At 41.1% G+C, this 17,163-nt stretch overlaps 2 protein-coding genes across 2 annotated transcripts; both read left to right on the plus strand.

Annotated features, from left to right (window-relative positions):
• Positions 1-14: 14 nt before the first annotated feature.
• Positions 15-8,426, plus strand: strip1 (striatin interacting protein 1). The gene is made up of 20 exons (XM_046383785.1): positions 15-246; positions 1,018-1,087; positions 1,186-1,260; positions 1,352-1,486; positions 1,624-1,744; positions 1,961-2,136; positions 2,238-2,365; positions 2,465-2,647; positions 3,215-3,435; positions 3,597-3,662; positions 3,790-3,853; positions 3,982-4,053; positions 4,480-4,554; positions 5,058-5,155; positions 5,572-5,698; positions 5,868-5,968; positions 6,069-6,135; positions 6,239-6,343; positions 6,563-6,767; positions 7,079-8,426. The coding sequence occupies exons 1-20, from the start codon at positions 136-138 to the stop codon at positions 7,324-7,326; spliced, it is 2,448 nt and encodes an 815-aa protein (XP_046239741.1). The 5' UTR covers positions 15-135; the 3' UTR covers positions 7,327-8,426.
• A 3,334-nt stretch (positions 8,427-11,760) lies between these two features.
• LOC124056395 (tripartite motif-containing protein 16-like protein) lies at positions 11,761-15,467 on the plus strand. The gene is made up of 6 exons (XM_046383789.1): positions 11,761-12,303; positions 12,916-13,011; positions 13,085-13,318; positions 13,401-13,569; positions 13,871-13,933; positions 14,497-15,467. The coding sequence occupies exons 1-6, from the start codon at positions 11,839-11,841 to the stop codon at positions 15,036-15,038; spliced, it is 1,569 nt and encodes a 522-aa protein (XP_046239745.1). The 5' UTR covers positions 11,761-11,838; the 3' UTR covers positions 15,039-15,467.
• Positions 15,468-17,163: the final 1,696 nt, after the last annotated feature.

Here is a 17,163-nt window from a genome sequence, read left to right on the forward strand (position 1 = left end):
ATTAAGGGAAAATATAAACCATAGGAGAAAGGATACTGAATGAGGGGAAGAAAAAAGTCCAAAGGAAATACCAATACAGTCAGACTCTCGTAGATCAGCTCTCATCTCGCGAGAGGATATTGCACCCAAAAAATTATGGACGTCGGTGGAAACGGTGGTGGGCTTCCTCTAAACAATAAACAGAGAGCTATGCTGCCGAACAAAAGCAGGGGAGAATTTACCCGCAACCCAAGAAAAGATTCAGAGGTACCTCAGCTGAAGTTTGCGATTCATTTTTCTCGTGAATTTTCAAAAATCGACAAGGCCTTTTCTGCTACTGTAACACATAACGTTAGCTAGCTCTGTCCGGCTAGTGTAGCAAGACCATTATTCCTAACGTGACTCGTCGACCTAAACTAACAGTAGCAACTGAGGCTCGTGAAATTGTTTAAGTAATGTACATAATGTTATAGTTGTGCAGCGTTTCAGTTTTAGCCCAATGCTGTCTTCTGTTATGTTAAACAGCGGTGTAGCTTTCCAGGGGCTAGCTAGCTGATAATAGTCACAGGCCAGAGTGCTGTCAGGAACCCGACCTGTGGCGACCTGTTGAAAATAAAACCTTCCAGGTCTCTGATGCATAGGCCTGATGTGTAAATGTAATTTATGTATGTATGTCTACCTAGACCCTATTACTAAGCACAGTGAGTCAGTTCTTTCTAGCATGACAGTGGGGGGTGTCTTATGAATTAATCGACAAGTAAAACACTTTAATCTGAATTCTTTCTGAATTTTAAACAGTTCTGATTTATTGTAATATTTTGAATAAACAAAAAATAACACAGCACTCGCAGACGACCGACATAAAGATTCCAAACAAAACCATTTTAGTGCTAATGTGAACAGAAGGAAATCTCTGTGTGCCACAGTCAGTCTGATGACAATTTTCTGTTAAATTGAGTCGTTGGACAGTTGGATTGTTATTCAGAAGTCATAATTTCTTGACTCATAAAGGCATAAAATATGTGTTGTTGTGCACAGGGGCTGTCTGAGTCTCCAGACCTCGAGTTTGAATATGCTGATACAGACAAGTGGGCTGCAGAGTTATCAGGTGCGTGTGGTCATTAGGAACATTTAGTTGTTGTGACTTTTGACATGCTGTTGGAGTTGGGGCTGAGATTATGCTTGTATTCCTTCTGTATGTTACAGAGCTGTACAGTTACACTGAAGGACCAGAGTTCGCTCTAAACAGGAAGTGCTTCGAGGTGGAATTCAGAGCACATGGTACGCAGTTAATTGTGAGCAGTTTATGACATCTATGATGATGAAGGTATCTGTCTTACATCTAACATCTGTCCCTCTTCTGTGTGTTTAGTTTCTGATAAGAAGTGGACAGAGCTCGATGCAGCTCAGCACAGAGCTCATGCCATGCGTCTGTTGGACAGTCTGGAGGTGACTGCCCGCGAGAAAAGACTGAAAGTTGCCCGAGCTATTCTTTACATGGCTCAAGGTCAGTGCACATCACTTTAAAGTGTCTTAGAATGAATTGATGAAGAAATTTAACAAGGACAAAAGGACGAATGATCAAGGAGGCTGTTTTTGGATTCCTCTCTATATTTGACAGTGGTACATTTTGTTTTTCTCCAGGAACCTTTGCAGAGTGCAGCTCTGAGGCTGAGGTGCAGCACTGGATGAGATACAACATCTTTCTGCTGCTGGACGTGGGGACCTTCTCTGCTCTGGTGGAACTGCTCAACATGGAGATTGAGTATGTTCTCATTTATCAGGATGTTAGTCTGACTGTATTTGGCTTCACCGATTGACAAAAGGCTGATCAGAATAATCACTTGTAGTGTTGCCAGACTACAGTGAGGAAGACACAAATTTGTATCTTGGCTTTGCAAGTTTAGAAGTCAATGCATTTTTCTGCTGTCAAATTGTCGGTCTGGAGAAGCGCATCTCACATTTATATTCTCCCTTTTAGTAACAGTGCTGCCTGTAGCAGCGCTGTCAGAAAACCAGCCATCTCCCTTGCTGACAGCACAGATCTCAGAGTGCTGCTTAACATAATGTACCTGATGGTGGAAACAATACAACAGGATGACCCAGCTGACAAGCCCGAATGGAAAATTATCAGGGAAACCTTCAGAGCAGAACTGGGTAAGTTTGTGTGTGTGTGTGTCAAAAGCCACACTTGTGTCACAGATATAAATAAAAACTTGCTAGGTCAAATATTTCACCTCCCTCCCTCTCTAATCCAGGATCTCCTCTGTTCAACAACGAGCCCATCTCCGTCATGCTCTTCAGTATGGTTACCAAGTTCTGCAGCGGTCATGCCCCTCACTTCCCAATGAAGAAGGTGTTATTGCTGTTGTGGAAGAGTATCCTGGTGAGATGCAGAAATATCTGCCGTTCATGATTGTTAGGCCGTGTGATCATGATAAAGAAGTAGCATCTGAACATATTAAAATCCTCTCTTGTGTTTCAGTTCACACTCGGAGGGTTTGAGCAGCTCCAAAGTATAAAGGTTCGTAAGCGTGAGGAGGCGGGTCTTCCCCCTCTCCCGGAGGACAGCATACGAGTCATTCGCAGTATGAGGGCCGCTTCTCCTCCTGCATCTGCATCTGATCTCATAGAGCAGCAGCAAAAACGGGCGCGCCGTGAACACAAGGTAGGCATTTCTGTTACTCCCTGCTCTCATAATCGAAACCCATTCAGATCTCTAATGTAATCCTTTGGGGCGACTCCTGTCAAAGTTACAGCCACTCACAGGCTGATGTTGTTGCTCTAACTGTCTGACAGCATTACAGAAAGCATCCCCACAGAGACGGAACTTTTTGTTAGAGTAAAATCCTTTTTTTAACCAGAAACACAAGTCTCACTCAAGAAGAAGACGTTTCATTCTTAAATCTTGCTGGAGTTGAGCTGTTGCAGTTGTTTCCTCACCTAGATTGTTGAAATCAAATAAATATCCAGCCATGGCTTTGGAAATAAATTATTGTTCCCAGTTCTGCTCAGTAAACTCCAAACTTTGTGTTTCTGGTTGAACAAGAAGGATTTTACTCTTAAACAAAAAGATCTCTGAATTAAAATGATATAATCTGTACATCATGAACAGCAGTCTCATTGCTTCATTTAGCCCTTTATACAGTATGGTACTATATATGCCCCCCCCCAACACCTCTGCTCTACTCACAATATGTCAGTGTCTTTTACTGTTTCTGCGTTTCTCTCGCAGGCGCTGATCAAACAGGACAACCTTGACGCCTTCAATGAAAAAGATCCTTACAAGGCCGATGATTCTCGTGAGGATGAGGATGACAATGACGACAATGACAACTCTATCGAGGCAGAGACTTTCCCCTTAGAGAGGGACGAGGTGATGCCTCCGCCCATTCCTCACCCTCCGTCAGAGAGGGTGTCTTTCCCCAAAGGATTGCCGTGGGCTCCTAAAGTCAGGTACCGCTCAGTCTGACTGGATAAAATCACTGTATACGCATTGACTTTTGAAGTTGATTCCCTCCTCCTATCAGTGTCATCCTATCAGAGTATCAGATTAAGGTCTGTTTGACTCTATTGGTTTTTTTTGTTTGTTTGTTTGTTTTGGTTTTTTTTTGCAGGGAAAAGGACATTGAAAATTTCCTGGAATCGAGTAGAAGTAAATTTATTGGTTACACACTTGGAAAGTAAGTTTTCAGGCTTCAAACAAAAATTGACTTGAGAACACAGTCTGGATTGACTCTGACTGAACACTGACTGGACTGTGTGTATGGAAATAATGCATGAAAGTTTGTTTATTCTTGTGCCTGTCAGTGATACAGATACAGTCGTTGGTTTGCCCAGGCCAATTCATGAAAGCATAAAGACTTTAAAGCAGGTATTGCATTCCCCTTTGCTGTATTTCTTTGAATCTAATTTTTAACGAAGAAGTATTAGCAGGAGCAAGCAGGAGTAAATAGCAGGAGCTCAAGCTTTCTTTCTCTCTCTGTTTTTTTTTTTTTTTAGCACAAGTATGTCTCAATTGCTGAGATACAGATTGCAAAGGAGGAGGAGTTTCAGAAAACACCTCTGTCTGGGGTAAGTGGAAACAAAAAGCATTTATGTTAATAATTCTCATATCTAAGCAGTTCACTTAATACCTGAGAGTGATGTCTACCCTGTAGAGACAAGACGGCAGGTTAATTTGTTAACTCTGTAACAAATGTAACTGTAGGTGCACAGGATGAACCAGCCCAAGTTACCAAAAATATAAAATGTTGTATTCTTACATGTAGTCTTAAGTTTTGAGGTACAAAGAGCACAGTTCTTGCCCTCTCCATCGTCTTGGCTCTATGAAGAATTTAGCGTTGTGTGTTTCTCAATAAGCAATACAGTGCAGTGAATTCCTATTTACGCTTTCTTCTGGTTTAAGAAAGCAGAAGGGGTTTGTGTCTGTAGGAACAAACTGTTTAGAGGAGTTGTGGTCACGTTATTTTGCGTCTCTCGTTTTCTCCTTGTTATCAGGGTGAAGAAGAGGTGGAGCTGTCCTCCACTGAGCTGCTCTATCAGGGAATTCTGCCCAGTTTGCCTCAATATATGGTTAGTTCTGTTTGGGGTTTGCTGTTTCAGTGCACAATTTACACTATAGACACAGTAATTATTATTTGCGCTTTTGTATGGTTTATACAGCTAAATGTTCCTGTGAACTGATTTCTGATGGAAGGAACCATGCAAAACTATATAATTTGTAGTTTTGTATTCACATTTGTATCAGTTTCTTTTATTTGTTTTTGTAAAACTCCTGCAAAGAAAAGTTCAGTCTGTTTCAGTTCCTTGTATTTAGACAAATCAATCTGAAAATGACACAAATGACAGAACTTGGGCTAAAACTAAATTCATGCGTTAGATTCATAGTTCCTACACGTTATCGTTACTTTATCTGTGTTAATAGACACTAGATAGATATAGATATATAATAGATATTTTTATAGCAGAAATCTCATCCATCACCTTTCATCTGAATGCTAACGCTGACCTTCAGAAGCAAGCACAAGATTTGACTGTCTTGTTATCCAACTTCCTGGGTTTGTCTCCAATCTCAGATCGCTCTGCTGAAGATCCTGCTCGCAGCTGCTCCGACCTCCAAAGCCAAGACAGACTCCATCAACATCCTGGCTGACGTGCTGCCTGAGGAGATGCCGTAAGTGATGAAGTGCCTCTGAAACTCTGCAGTTCCTTCTCCAGCGCAGCATTATTCTCTGAACAAAGAAAATATTTTAACTTTAGTGAGAATTTTCATAGTTGGATTTACATCTGAGGCGGGAAAGAATTACTGGCATCTGCTTTGCTTGTGATTGTTGTTAAACAGATATTGTAAAAGGAAATTTGTTGTAAATTGGGCTGCATACAAAGAGCTCTGGTTATTTTTTTTGGTTTTAGATAGAAATATTTCACCTTCCCCCAAAAGGTTTTAAACAGAATTTGATAGAACAGAAAGAGAAATGAAAGGTTATCTGACCTGAATAAACCACATCAAGGTAAAATATTTAGCATATTTTTTCCTTGAAGATAAACACCTTTTAAAAGGTGTTTGAATTGTTATGTCTGACCTCGCAGGACCACAGTGCTGCAGAGCATGAAACTTGGCGTTGATGTCAATCGACACAAAGAGATTATTGTTAAGGCCATCTCTGCCATCCTGCTGCTGCTTCTGAAACACTTCAAACTTAACCACATCTACCAGGTATGAACATCACAAACTTATGTCACAGGACTGCATATAACTGTATTATATATAAATATTTAAAAATTAAACCAACTCTTGATCTAATCCTTATTTATTTTACTTTGATTGAAGGAAATGGCTGAGCATCCTTCTTAAGTGAATATGTCTTTGTATGCTCATCTCATAGTTTGAGTACATGGCTCAACACCTGGTGTTTGCCAACTGCATTCCCCTCATTCTGAAGTTCTTCAACCAGAACATCATGTCTTACATCACAGCTAAAAACAGGTATTCTCACAGCTACTATGAGTAACTAAAATCATGACTCCTATTTCCTGTAAAAGTCAGTGAACTGTTGCCTTTTTTCTCAATTTTCTTTCCCTAATAGCATTTCAGTACTTGATTTTCCCTACTGTGTGGTCCACGAGCTCCCAGAGTTAACTGCTGAGAGTTTGGTACGTTTCCTGATGGTTTTCAGTTGTGTCTGAGTGTTGCTTTGGCTGATGATATAAAATGTGGAATTGACGTGATTTTTAATGTGGATATTTTGTCTTACAGGAAGCAGGAGACAACAATCAGTTTTGCTGGAGGAATCTGTTTTCCTGTATTAATCTGCTGAGAATCCTCAACAAACTGACCAAGTGGAAGCATTCCAGAACGATGGTGAGAGCTCATCAGATAGTATTCACCATGACTCAGCTTTAATGTCTTCTCTTTTTCACATGCCTGTTATAGCAAGCGTGCCAGAAATTTACTTCTACTTTTACTGATCTAAATCTACTGATTTGGCGTTTTACTATTGCTGAACCTGTGACAGATGTCATGTTTTCATGAATGAACGCTATAATGTTTCAGCCCATGACATGGTCTTCCCCCTCCTAGATGCTAGTGGTGTTTAAGTCCGCTCCTATCCTGAAGAGGGCGCTGAAGGTCAAACAAGCCATGATGCAGTTGTATGTCCTCAAGCTGCTCAAAGTGCAGACCAAATACCTGGGACGCCAGTGGAGGAAGAGCAACATGAAGACCATGTCTGCCATCTACCAGAAGGTCCGACATCGGCTCAACGATGACTGGGCATATGGAAACGGTGAGTGTGAACAAATTTAAGTCCCCCCACACTGAATAAGAACCAGTATGTATAAACTCAGTGTTGAAAGAAGCTTCAGTCAGGAGAAAGAAGTAGAATAAAATAAACTCTTAACTACTTTAAGCAGTGATATCTTTGGGCTTCGGTCTTGGACAGACAACAAAAACCACATAAGGCTGATAGTTATTGATAGCAGTCGTAAAAGTCCAAATCAAGGTCGGAATTGTGGGGACACCCGCTGAGTTATATTCCCCACTCAGAGCAGATCAAAGTTCACTAAATATGAACTTGTGCATGTTTTCCTGGAGCAGATCTGGATGCTCGTCCCTGGGACTTCCAGGCCGAGGAATGTGCTCTGAGGGCCAACATTGAACGTTTCAACAGTCGCCGCTACGACAAGAGCCACAGCAACCCGGACTTCCTGCCTGTGGACAACTGCCTGCAAAGCGTACTGGGACAGCGGGTGGACCTGCCCGAGGACTTCCAAATGAACTACGACCTCTGGCTGGAGCGAGAGGTCTTCTCCAAACCGATTTCGTGGGAAGAGCTGCTACAGTGAGAAACAGCAACTGTCAATGTATCATACGGGAGTCAATCAGGAGTTCAGACAAACCACCAACAGTGCTCTCACCGATCGACTGCAGATCACAGCATTATGTTACATGTTCCCTACAGACTGAAGGTGACGGATGGATTTCAGTCTCAGCTGTCACCCGAGTGTAGGCTTTGAATCATCACGCCAACCAAATGCTTTATGCAACAAATTATTGAGACTTTTCCCACACTAATGCCACATAGTTTTTTAATAAAATGGCTGAAAAAGTGCTAAATCTTGCTCCAAATGCGGACTTAAACCCAACCCCTACCTTTTACATATACAGGTATTTGCTTTGTGTGCCTCTTATCTGTTACAGAAGGTCAGGAAGTCCGACCTTGAAGCATTACATGACAGTGTGTTCACTCTTAATTTTAAAAAAGAAATTTATATGAAATAAATTTTATACCTTAACTGTTCCTCAGACGGAGGAGTGTGCGCTTTGTTGAGGCAGGGCTCAGCTCATTTAAAACGTTAATAAATAGAATATCCTTAGTACATCTCATGAGTTTACCTTCTTAAGAGAGATGAAACAAATCATTTCTTTATGTTCAAATAAAATCAATACATTTTCATAGTTAGTACCTGAAAGGGATAAACCTCTGTTCACCCGTCTTACCCTTTGTTGTTTTGCTGTATTTGCGTATGAGTTTTATTAGCATTAATTTGGGTTTCTCACCGGAGTGCAGCCTACACATCTTTCCTCTGGGACCATGGAGGCAACTACGATTTTCAGATTTTATCTGACCACGCTTCTGAATGATGATACAGCCGGCTTTTTTCTTTTTTTAACAAAAAGGTTTTCACTCAAGAATGATGTGGGTATGAAAGAGACATTGAAGTTTTTGGTTTGAGATATGTGGTTCACTCATCAGATGGCTGTTTTAAACTGAAGGGGATAATTTAATTGCCAGTTAAAGAACTGATTTCCTCTGTCTTTTACTTTTCAACTTTTTTTTTTACAAAGAAAAATGAGAATACATGTAAATTGTGAAACTTATTTATCATTTGTTTTTGTTTTACTTGTTGACTCAAATACTGTAATAAAATTATACTGTCATTTATCTTTCATTGGATCTTCCTTTTTAAAGATGTTTGATATTTTAGCCTTCATTTGGTAGCAGAGAAACAGACGGGAATTGTGGAGCATCCAGTCTGTTAATATTTTGACATTGTTCAGCTGGAACCTGCCTGTCGGATAGCTGTAGATAAATATAATGTATAGTTTGAACAGCCAAAAGCAGGTGTAGTAAAACTTCTCTTGGACTTTACTAAAGATTCCCCCAAGCCACGAGACATCCTCCTGTTTGTGGCTTTGTATATTTAATCGAAGCAGCTATTGCAGTAGTAATCTGAAATCTGGTGACCCTATTATCCTTAAGTATGATTTGCTGTCTGCCCAGTGAGAGGCGGGACTTTAGTCCAAACTAATTGTTTTCAAGAGTATTTTTGAATGTGCATCATTTTCTTAGGTATGTTGCCTGCTTTTTGGTTTGGTCTTTGGTTGGACTGTTATCTACATTTATTGTAAGGGGTTTTGGATAAAAGTGTCAGTTAAAATAATGTAATGTGAAAAAGAAATCTAATATTTATACAGGAATGTAAGAAAACAGTAAGATACTGTAACATTAGCAATTAAAGTAGATACATTCAGATGCTCGTTATCTGTGTGCCCATGTTCGGGAGGCTTAGATGAGCTACGGAATGGATAGCTGGTGAAGGAAACCAGGTGTCCTTGTACAAGTTTTGGAGTAACTTAAACTGGAGATGCCAAATCACTCAATTTCTTACACTGAGCCAGTTACTTCTGTTGTGCAGAATTCCTGACAGGAAGGAGAGATTTGGTACCTCTAAGAACGAAGTGCTGCCAGGGGTATGATGGAATATTATTGGGGCAAAAGGACAAAAGATAAGACAATTCTTCATTAGTCCCATAACTGGGAAATTACAATGTTACAGCAGCAAACAGGATATAGAGGGTGCAAAGCATGCAAGGATAAGGGAAGGATGTGCATTCAGAAAGAATAAATACACAGGAAACAAGTACTTGCAGCTGTACGCAGTACAGAAAAGAAAAAGGCTGTTTACACTAGAGTCCCTCAGGTTATGATTAGTTGATGGATTAATTATTGTACAGATTTGTTTCAGGGACTAAGTATGTAGGTACTGATCCAAGTAGTAGTGTTGTTAGATTATTGCACAATTATTACTACACATGTGTTATTGCACAGGTGTGCTGTGACCCTTTGTCCCATTATTGCACATGATGTATTGTCCAGTTAACACAGTCTATCTCAGCTGTGCTTGTTGTGGAGTCTGACAGCAGTGGGCAGGAAGGGGTGGCGGTACCTCTCCTTCACACAGCGTGGGTGTAGCAGTCTGTCACTGAAGGAGCTGCCCAGTGCTGTCAGAGTGCCCTGCACGGGGTGGGAGGGGGTGTCCAGCATGGACGACAGCTTGGCTATCGTCCTCCTGTCACCCACCTCATCCAATGAGTCCAGGGAGCAGCCCAGGACTGAGGCGGCCCTCATCACCAGTCTGTTCAGCCTCTGTTTGCCTGTCCAGCAGACCACACTGTAAAAGATGTCTGATGCCACCACAGAGCCCTTTCTATACAGGACGTCAGTGTTATCAGTCCAGTCTAACCCTAACCCTAACCCTCCAGTTTATTGTTGAGGTGAACCCCCAGGTACTTGTAGGAAGTGAAACAGGCTCATAGAAGACAAAAAGAGAAACTCAAAACTTATGTCAGACACTTCAAGTCAAAGTCAAAGTTAGAACCAAAACAAGCTATCACAGTCCCAAACCCCCAACTACCTAATTCATAACCACAATGGCAATAATGTTCTCGTTGCTACAAATAATCTAAAAGCAGAAAAGAAACAACAGCTATCTTCTGTCATAGAAATCATCCCTTAAGTATCAGAGAGGTATCAGAACCCACACATCTGCTAAACTCTACAGGTGCAGCTTCGTATTTACAAAAGGTACACAAAATTTGAGCACCTGAAAGTCAAACTTTCTTTAACTGATAGCTTCAGTGGTCCAAACTCAGGGAGAAGGCCCTGTCAGGTGTGGGGGAGAAATCTTCACTTGGACCAAGAAAGCTCAGACCTCAAACATCATTGTCATCTACAACACAGTTCAACAAATGAAACAACCATTTTCAGAGTTCACTGTTGATTAGGTCTTATTCCAAACAGACAGCTACAATAAAACTGAGGTGATCTCTAGAGACAGACTGATTTGAAGTCAGAAAAGTGCTCATGTTTATACAACCTCAAAGACAGCCGTTAGTCATTTTAATTGCATCTCCTCATTGAATCATCTTGTCATAATGTAAGCAGCATGTCCTTTCAGTTAGGTCAGAGTCCATGCAAGTTACTGTCTCAAACTTTTTGCCTTAAAATACTGAATGTAATCGTTTGTTAACATGACTATTTGATTAGATTCCTTCATTGAATTATAATTAAACTATCTTAAAAATACTGGCAACACAGGATTCTGGAAGAGAAAGTTGAAATGCACATATAAGCAGAGTTAACCACTCTGGTTAGGGTGGTTTATTCAAACTTACGTACTGGCAGGAAGCCAGTGGCAGAGGCTCTGCTCAGGAGTCCTCGAACTGCAGATCTTGGTTCTCTTACTAATCAAAAAATCTTGAATGATGCAGAATCCCCCAAAAATATCATCTGATGAGAGGAGAGACCTTGTAATACCTACTGATATTGTAGTATCTGGAGATTAGTATGACTGATGTTTTCTTGGAATTTGGAGACTAGTATGAATGATGTTTTTCTTGGGCTCCTCAGTAAATATGACCCCAGTTTGAAAGATATATGTGACACAGGGTGGTGGTCTCTCTTCCCCCTCTTTCTGTGTTTTGGAAAGGTCAATATCCAGATGTATACTCCTCTTTTCATGTAAACAACCAACCTATATAAGCAGGTGGTTAGAGATAACTCGGCAGTGTGACTCTATTGGCCTGGATCCATTCACATGCATGTGATTGATGCTGGGTTGCTTTGTAATAAACCTTTTTATACAAGCAAGATGGTGTCAGCGGAGATCTCTTTCAACACCTTCACATCATCGCTATCTAATATAGAACAATATAATCACTGTCTTATGGTTAGACACACTAAAGTAGGACTTTATAGTTGCTCATCTCAGTGCGTTACAAATGCATAAATCTTAAAACAAACTGTCAAGTCTTGTTGTGATCTTTTAAGCAGGTTATTAAGGATGAAAACCCAAGAAGAACTCAAAAACTAGTGCTGAGTGGGGAAAAAAACCTTATTGTCATTTCCGCTGTGCCTCTCTCTTTCTCCCTCCTTTTTTCATTTTAGTTCAAATAATTTAGCCCCACCCATCTACACTGCAACGTCAGGAAACCACGCAGACACAGAGACTACTGAATTACTTAAGTGAAAAGCGAAACGAAACTTCTGACAGCCCGCCTTTCTCGGCACAGACATGGCAGAGCCTCACATCCCTGTGAGGATGAAGCGCCTCTGCTGTCCCATCTGCAGCGAGGTTCTCCGGAAACCTGCAACTATTCCCTGTGGCCACAACTTCTGCACCCGGTGTATCCAGGACCAGTGGGATCACGATGAGGGCAACGACTATCCCTGCAGCTGTCCCGAGTGTGGCCATAGTTTTCCCTCCAGACCGCAGCTGATCAAGAACACAACTTTGGCTGACTTGGTGAGGGACTCGGAGAAGCGCGATCCCAGCAGTGACAGGAGGGAAGTCTCCGCACAGGCCCTGAAGAGACCCCTGAGCTGGACCGAAACAGGAATCCCTTTGTGCTGGAGGCACAGCAGCTCCCTGGATGTTTACTGCTGCACAGATGAGCAGATCATATGTGCAGTGTGTGCGTCAGCTGAGCACACTGGACACACCATTGGGTCAGTTAAAGGAGAAAGGAACAGAAAACAGGTACTGAAACCAACACAGAGTACAACAGAATATTGCAATATCTGACTTTTAGCTGTAGAGCTTCAGGCGTAAATCTGTTAAATAATGGATGAATGAAGAAAACAGTTTTTCATTACTTTTCATTACAATGAGGAAGCTTTTGTTATTTGATCCAGGAGTCAACCTTGATTGCGCAATCAGTCAAGGATCGAAACCTTTGAGCTGCTGTGTATACTTCCAACTGGTTTGTGAGGTGTAGAAAGTCTGGGTCATAGCAGTTCATCCTGTTGTGCAACTTCACTTCAGACTAACAACATCATCAGACTTCAAAACTTCGAGCTCCCTTATTTTTATAATACTCTTGTGAAAATGGTAATAATTGTTCGATACCTATGAATGCACCTTCACAGCCACGTTGTAAGCAAAAAAGTGTGAATCAAATGTTTAATATGTAACAAACAAGGCAGCTACTTTCCAAAATACATGCCCATAAGGAGCCCATCAAACTATGACCAGGTCACACACTTTGACAGGCACAAAAAGGATGTTTTATAGCAGCTATTTTAATTTGGCAAGCATAAAACTGGTTTCGCAAAACTAACAATGTGTATTTGCGTCCAATACAAACTGGAGGAGGAGCTGAAGAACATACTTATGAAGTCCAAGCAGATTCTGAAGAAACATGAAAAGAAATGGAAGAACTTGGAGAAGACTCTCCAACAGATTCAGGTAAGGAGAACAAGTGACCAAAGTGTGTTCATGCTGTACCTAGAAAAGATAAATACGCTTGTGTACAAAACAGGAGGAGGCGAGAAGTACGGAGAACTACTGTGAGAGTGTCTTGGCCAGCAGCATTGATTCCCTCCAGAGACATTTCCTTTCAGTGAGGGAGCTGATTGGAGCTCAGGAAGAGGCGGCAGCAGCTCAGCTTCAGATCTGCCGACAAACCCTGCCAGTGAAGATGGAGGAAATGAGGAAGTGGAGTGCTGAGCTGGAGCGCCTGGCACAGACTGACAACGACACCCACTTTTTGCAGGTATTATAATAACATCGCTATAAACCTGAATCTTTATGATAGATAATCTCTCCATTACCTTGTCTCTTCTCTCTCCTTACAGAAATGGTCCTCTCTGCGGCAACTCTGTGAAGAAGATCATCTTCATCCTGTCAATGAGGTCCAAGAGGACCCATTCTACCCCTTCAGGTTTACAAAGAGAGCTGTTGATGAGCTTGAGAGGCAGCTGGAAGAATTTTGTGACAAAACATTAACCTCAATCTCTCAAACTGGTGTGTGTGTGTGTGTGTGTAAATGTTGTCATAGTTAGACCCCTTCCCCTTCCCCTTCCAGTGAAGGGAAATCTTAATGCTTCAACATACCAAGACATTTTGGACAATGCTATGCTTCCAACTTTGTACAGAAGATCTATTAGAAAGATAGAATACCCAGAATGTAGTGCGACACCTTGTCAACAACACTAACACTTCAGTCCATTACAAAAACTCTATAATACAAGTTACTTATCTTAGTCTGATGAACATAAGTAATATTATCAGAGAATGTAAATGATGCAGTATAACTGTCTCACAGGTGTCCCTGGTGTAAACAACACTCTGACCGTGGAGCCTAAAACCAGAGCAGAGTTCCTGCAATGTGAGTTTGTCTCCATCCAGTCAGCATTAGACTCACACTCAGCCACATGTTGGTTGGAGAGTAACAACATGCTGTTTACTTAAGCACTATTTTTAGATACTTCTATGTGAGTATTTATGGTTTATAATTATGCTTTTGCCCCTCCACATTTCAGAGGAATTTGTTATATATATATTTGCCTACTTAATTTAACAGACTGCCCTAGTTATTTTTCAGTTTCAGATTTGACCTAAAAAAAAACACATAATAAGTTTCTAAAATACAGCATATGATACCCCCTGTGCTTCCCAAACTTTTTTACTTGCAGATCTGCAGAACAGCAGTTTCATTAAAATAACTGTAACATGAAAAAAAGAAAAAATAACTTCCATCTCCTTTTGATTTAATCACGACATCCCAGATTTCTCTGGTGGGGCCTGAAACCCTGGGTCAGGAACCACTGGTCTGGATAAAAAACTTTAGACACATTTTGCCGATAATACTTATATACTTTTACCTGCAGGACTGTGTGGATGTTTCTTCCATCCACCCACATGTATTTGTCTTTCTCTTCATTAACTCAGATGCATGTGCCGTCAGTCTGGACCCCGACACAGCTCACAGGGACCTGGCTATTTCTGTAGGAGACAAAGAGGTGAGGCTGAGCCCTCTCAAGTGCAAGGGCCCACCTGTTCGTCACCCTGAGAAGTTTATCTACAGACGGCAGGTGCTGTGCAGGGAGGGGCTGCAGGCCGAGCGCTGCTACTACGAGGTTGAGGTGGAAGGAGACAAGGCTGAGATTGCCCTCGCCTACAAAGGAATAGACAGAAAAACCCGCACCGCACTGTCAGCTTTTGGGGGCAATTCAAATTCCTGGAGTCTTGATCGCTCTGCAAACTACTCTGTCAGCCACAGGGGTGACAGCATCCAGCTGAAAGCATCCCCCAGTCATCACAGGATCGGTGTTTACCTGAGGTTCAAAGAGGGATTGCTGTCTTTCTACGAGGTGTCGGACAGTATGAGGTTTCTCTACAGGGCCGAAGCTAAATTCACGGAGCCACTGTACCCTGGCTTCTGGCTTGGAGAGAAATGTTGCATCAGGATCTGTGATTTGAGATGGAACTGACTGTGAAGAGTATGGGTTTTGATTTGAACTACTGAAGCATTCATCAGTCAAGGCCATCACTGGATTTACTCTTTTTGATGTTTTTGTGAAGGTTGTTTATGTTCTACGATATGAAGTAGCCCCGAATTAATCTGTATTACATTGTAGGTCCCTCTGACCCCTGTATATATCACTTTTATCGGGACCCCTTTGGCTTATCTCAAGGACCTCTGCAAGTGCCTGCACCACATCTTGGGTACCACCGTCTGACTCAAAGGACCAGCTTGTTTTTTTTACAAAAGAAACTGAAGATGAACTCAACATAACACAGCTTCTTCTCAAGTGTTTTTTAACTGTATATTTTCCATGGCTGCTGTATTTATATTTCTGTAATACTTTTCTATCTCAGTTCAGTAAAACTATTACGCCCTGAAGCAACATGTCCAGATTTGTTTATTTTGAAAATAATCTGACAGCACAATCCACAATCATGCAGTGGCTGAAGAGGGTGCCACAAGGAACTAATTATTATGTCTGTTCATCTCATTTTTGATAAGAACCCTAAGAAATGTAGTATACAAACAGAAAGACTTATGGTCTACAGCCACACTAGCAGCTGTGTGAGGTTGCACAGCATTGTTTTGAGAGAAAGTCTACCATGAGCAGGTCTGATGTTTACCTTGTTTAAGGTCTAATGCACTTGCTTGTGCAGCAGTTTAATGCCAGAAGAAAAGTTTAGGGATCACAAAAGAGATTCCAGTTTATCCTGAGGGGGCATGAGTGTTTGTACCACATTCTATGACAATCCATCCAATGTCTCAAGGTTCAGTTTGTCCCTCTAGATGTTTTCTTTGTGAAAAATAAGTTAAAAATGTATTTCAAAATAATCTGATAATCTTTATGCTCTTTATATTCTTGTGATCTAAAAATTCTCTTTAGTGTATAGGATCCATTATTTTTCATAATCTGAGCATGGTGTGTAGAGTGACAGGTTGAACACAAAGTCAGTTAATGGAACTTGGGATAACAGAATCAATTTGAATGCTTATAACACAATACAACATCCTTGTGTTAAGCCTGTTGCCTACCACTCATTTTGGGCACCCATGTTCTAAAGGAAAAGTCCAGGGATTCCCAAAGTCATTGGTATCCATCAGAAGAATTCATTTCTATCCCTAGAGAAAATTGAGAGAAATCAAGGACTCCAACAACAGCTTGTCCACTCTTTATTATTAATATTTTTGGTGAAGTTCACATTTTTTACATCTAGATTTGTCAATATCATACAATCATAATATGACAGAGGAAAGAGAAAAACTGTAAAGGGACGTCTCTAAACGTGTTTCCTGTACAGACGGTATGGGCTTGTGCTCAGTAAGGCTCTGCACCCACAGGTAATAAGAAGGAATAGTTCACACACACACACACACACACACACACACACACACTCCAGCACTTGTAAGAAAGGGCCGTAAAATCCCTTTGGCTATGAGGGGCAGTTCCTAATCATTGCTACTGGCTGACACTATAATGTGTCGAGCTTTTTCAGCTTAAATTATTCTTCAGTTTAATAACTTCATATTGCTTTTACACAGACGTTTACTGCTATCAGGACAACAAAACAAATGCTTGATTTTTTTGCAGTCCCAGTGAAAAAAAGTGCATTGATCACATTCATTATTACTTTATGTTACATTTACTGCTAAAACAGTTACTTTTTAAGACATTGATATATTTCACATGGATAAAATCTATCTTCAGAATAGTTTGACTACACAAGATTATTTACAGATGTGGACAACAGAGAGACCACTACATGATGCACTCTCAGCAGGATGTGCCTGCCTCACACAGACTAAAACAAGACACGAAATGACATGAAACTTATAGTCTATAGCCACACTAGCAGCCCTGCAAGACACTATGGCTCGTCACACAGACAGAAGATTGGACTGACTGAAAAATGTTTGTGGATCTACCACAAGAGGAGCAACCAAACAAGCTGAGTCAGGACAGACTCTGACTCAGCTTGTCAAACTCAGCTACTTTTGGAATGAAAAAAATTGAATTTTGGAAGCGCTTGTGATAGCTTATAAAGTTGGATTGAAAGACGTGCTAACGTCATTATGAAGCACGTGTTGACTGT

The sequence above is a fragment of the Scatophagus argus genome, chromosome 3, assembly GCF_020382885.2.
Source record: "Scatophagus argus isolate fScaArg1 chromosome 3, fScaArg1.pri, whole genome shotgun sequence".
In the NCBI taxonomy this organism is placed as follows: Eukaryota; Metazoa; Chordata; class Actinopteri; family Scatophagidae; genus Scatophagus; species Scatophagus argus.

Bases quoted from the DNA above. Each gene is read 5' to 3' on its own strand.
- strip1 (XM_046383785.1), top strand. From the start codon at position 136: ATGGACGTCGGTGGAAACGGTGGTGGGCTTCCTCTAAACAATAAACAG. The intron at 1,487-1,623 runs GTCAGTGCACAT...GTTTTTCTCCAG, and splicing joins TATTCTTTACATGGCTCAAG to GAACCTTTGCAGAGTGCAGC. The intron at 5,699-5,867 runs GTATGAACATCA...CTCATCTCATAG, and splicing joins AACTTAACCACATCTACCAG to TTTGAGTACATGGCTCAACA.
- LOC124056395 (XM_046383789.1), top strand. From the start codon at position 11,839: ATGGCAGAGCCTCACATCCCTGTGAGGATGAAGCGCCTCTGCTGTCCC. The intron at 13,012-13,084 runs GTAAGGAGAACA...TGTACAAAACAG, and splicing joins AGACTCTCCAACAGATTCAG to GAGGAGGCGAGAAGTACGGA. The intron at 13,934-14,496 runs GTGAGTTTGTCT...TCATTAACTCAG, and splicing joins CAGAGCAGAGTTCCTGCAAT to ATGCATGTGCCGTCAGTCTG.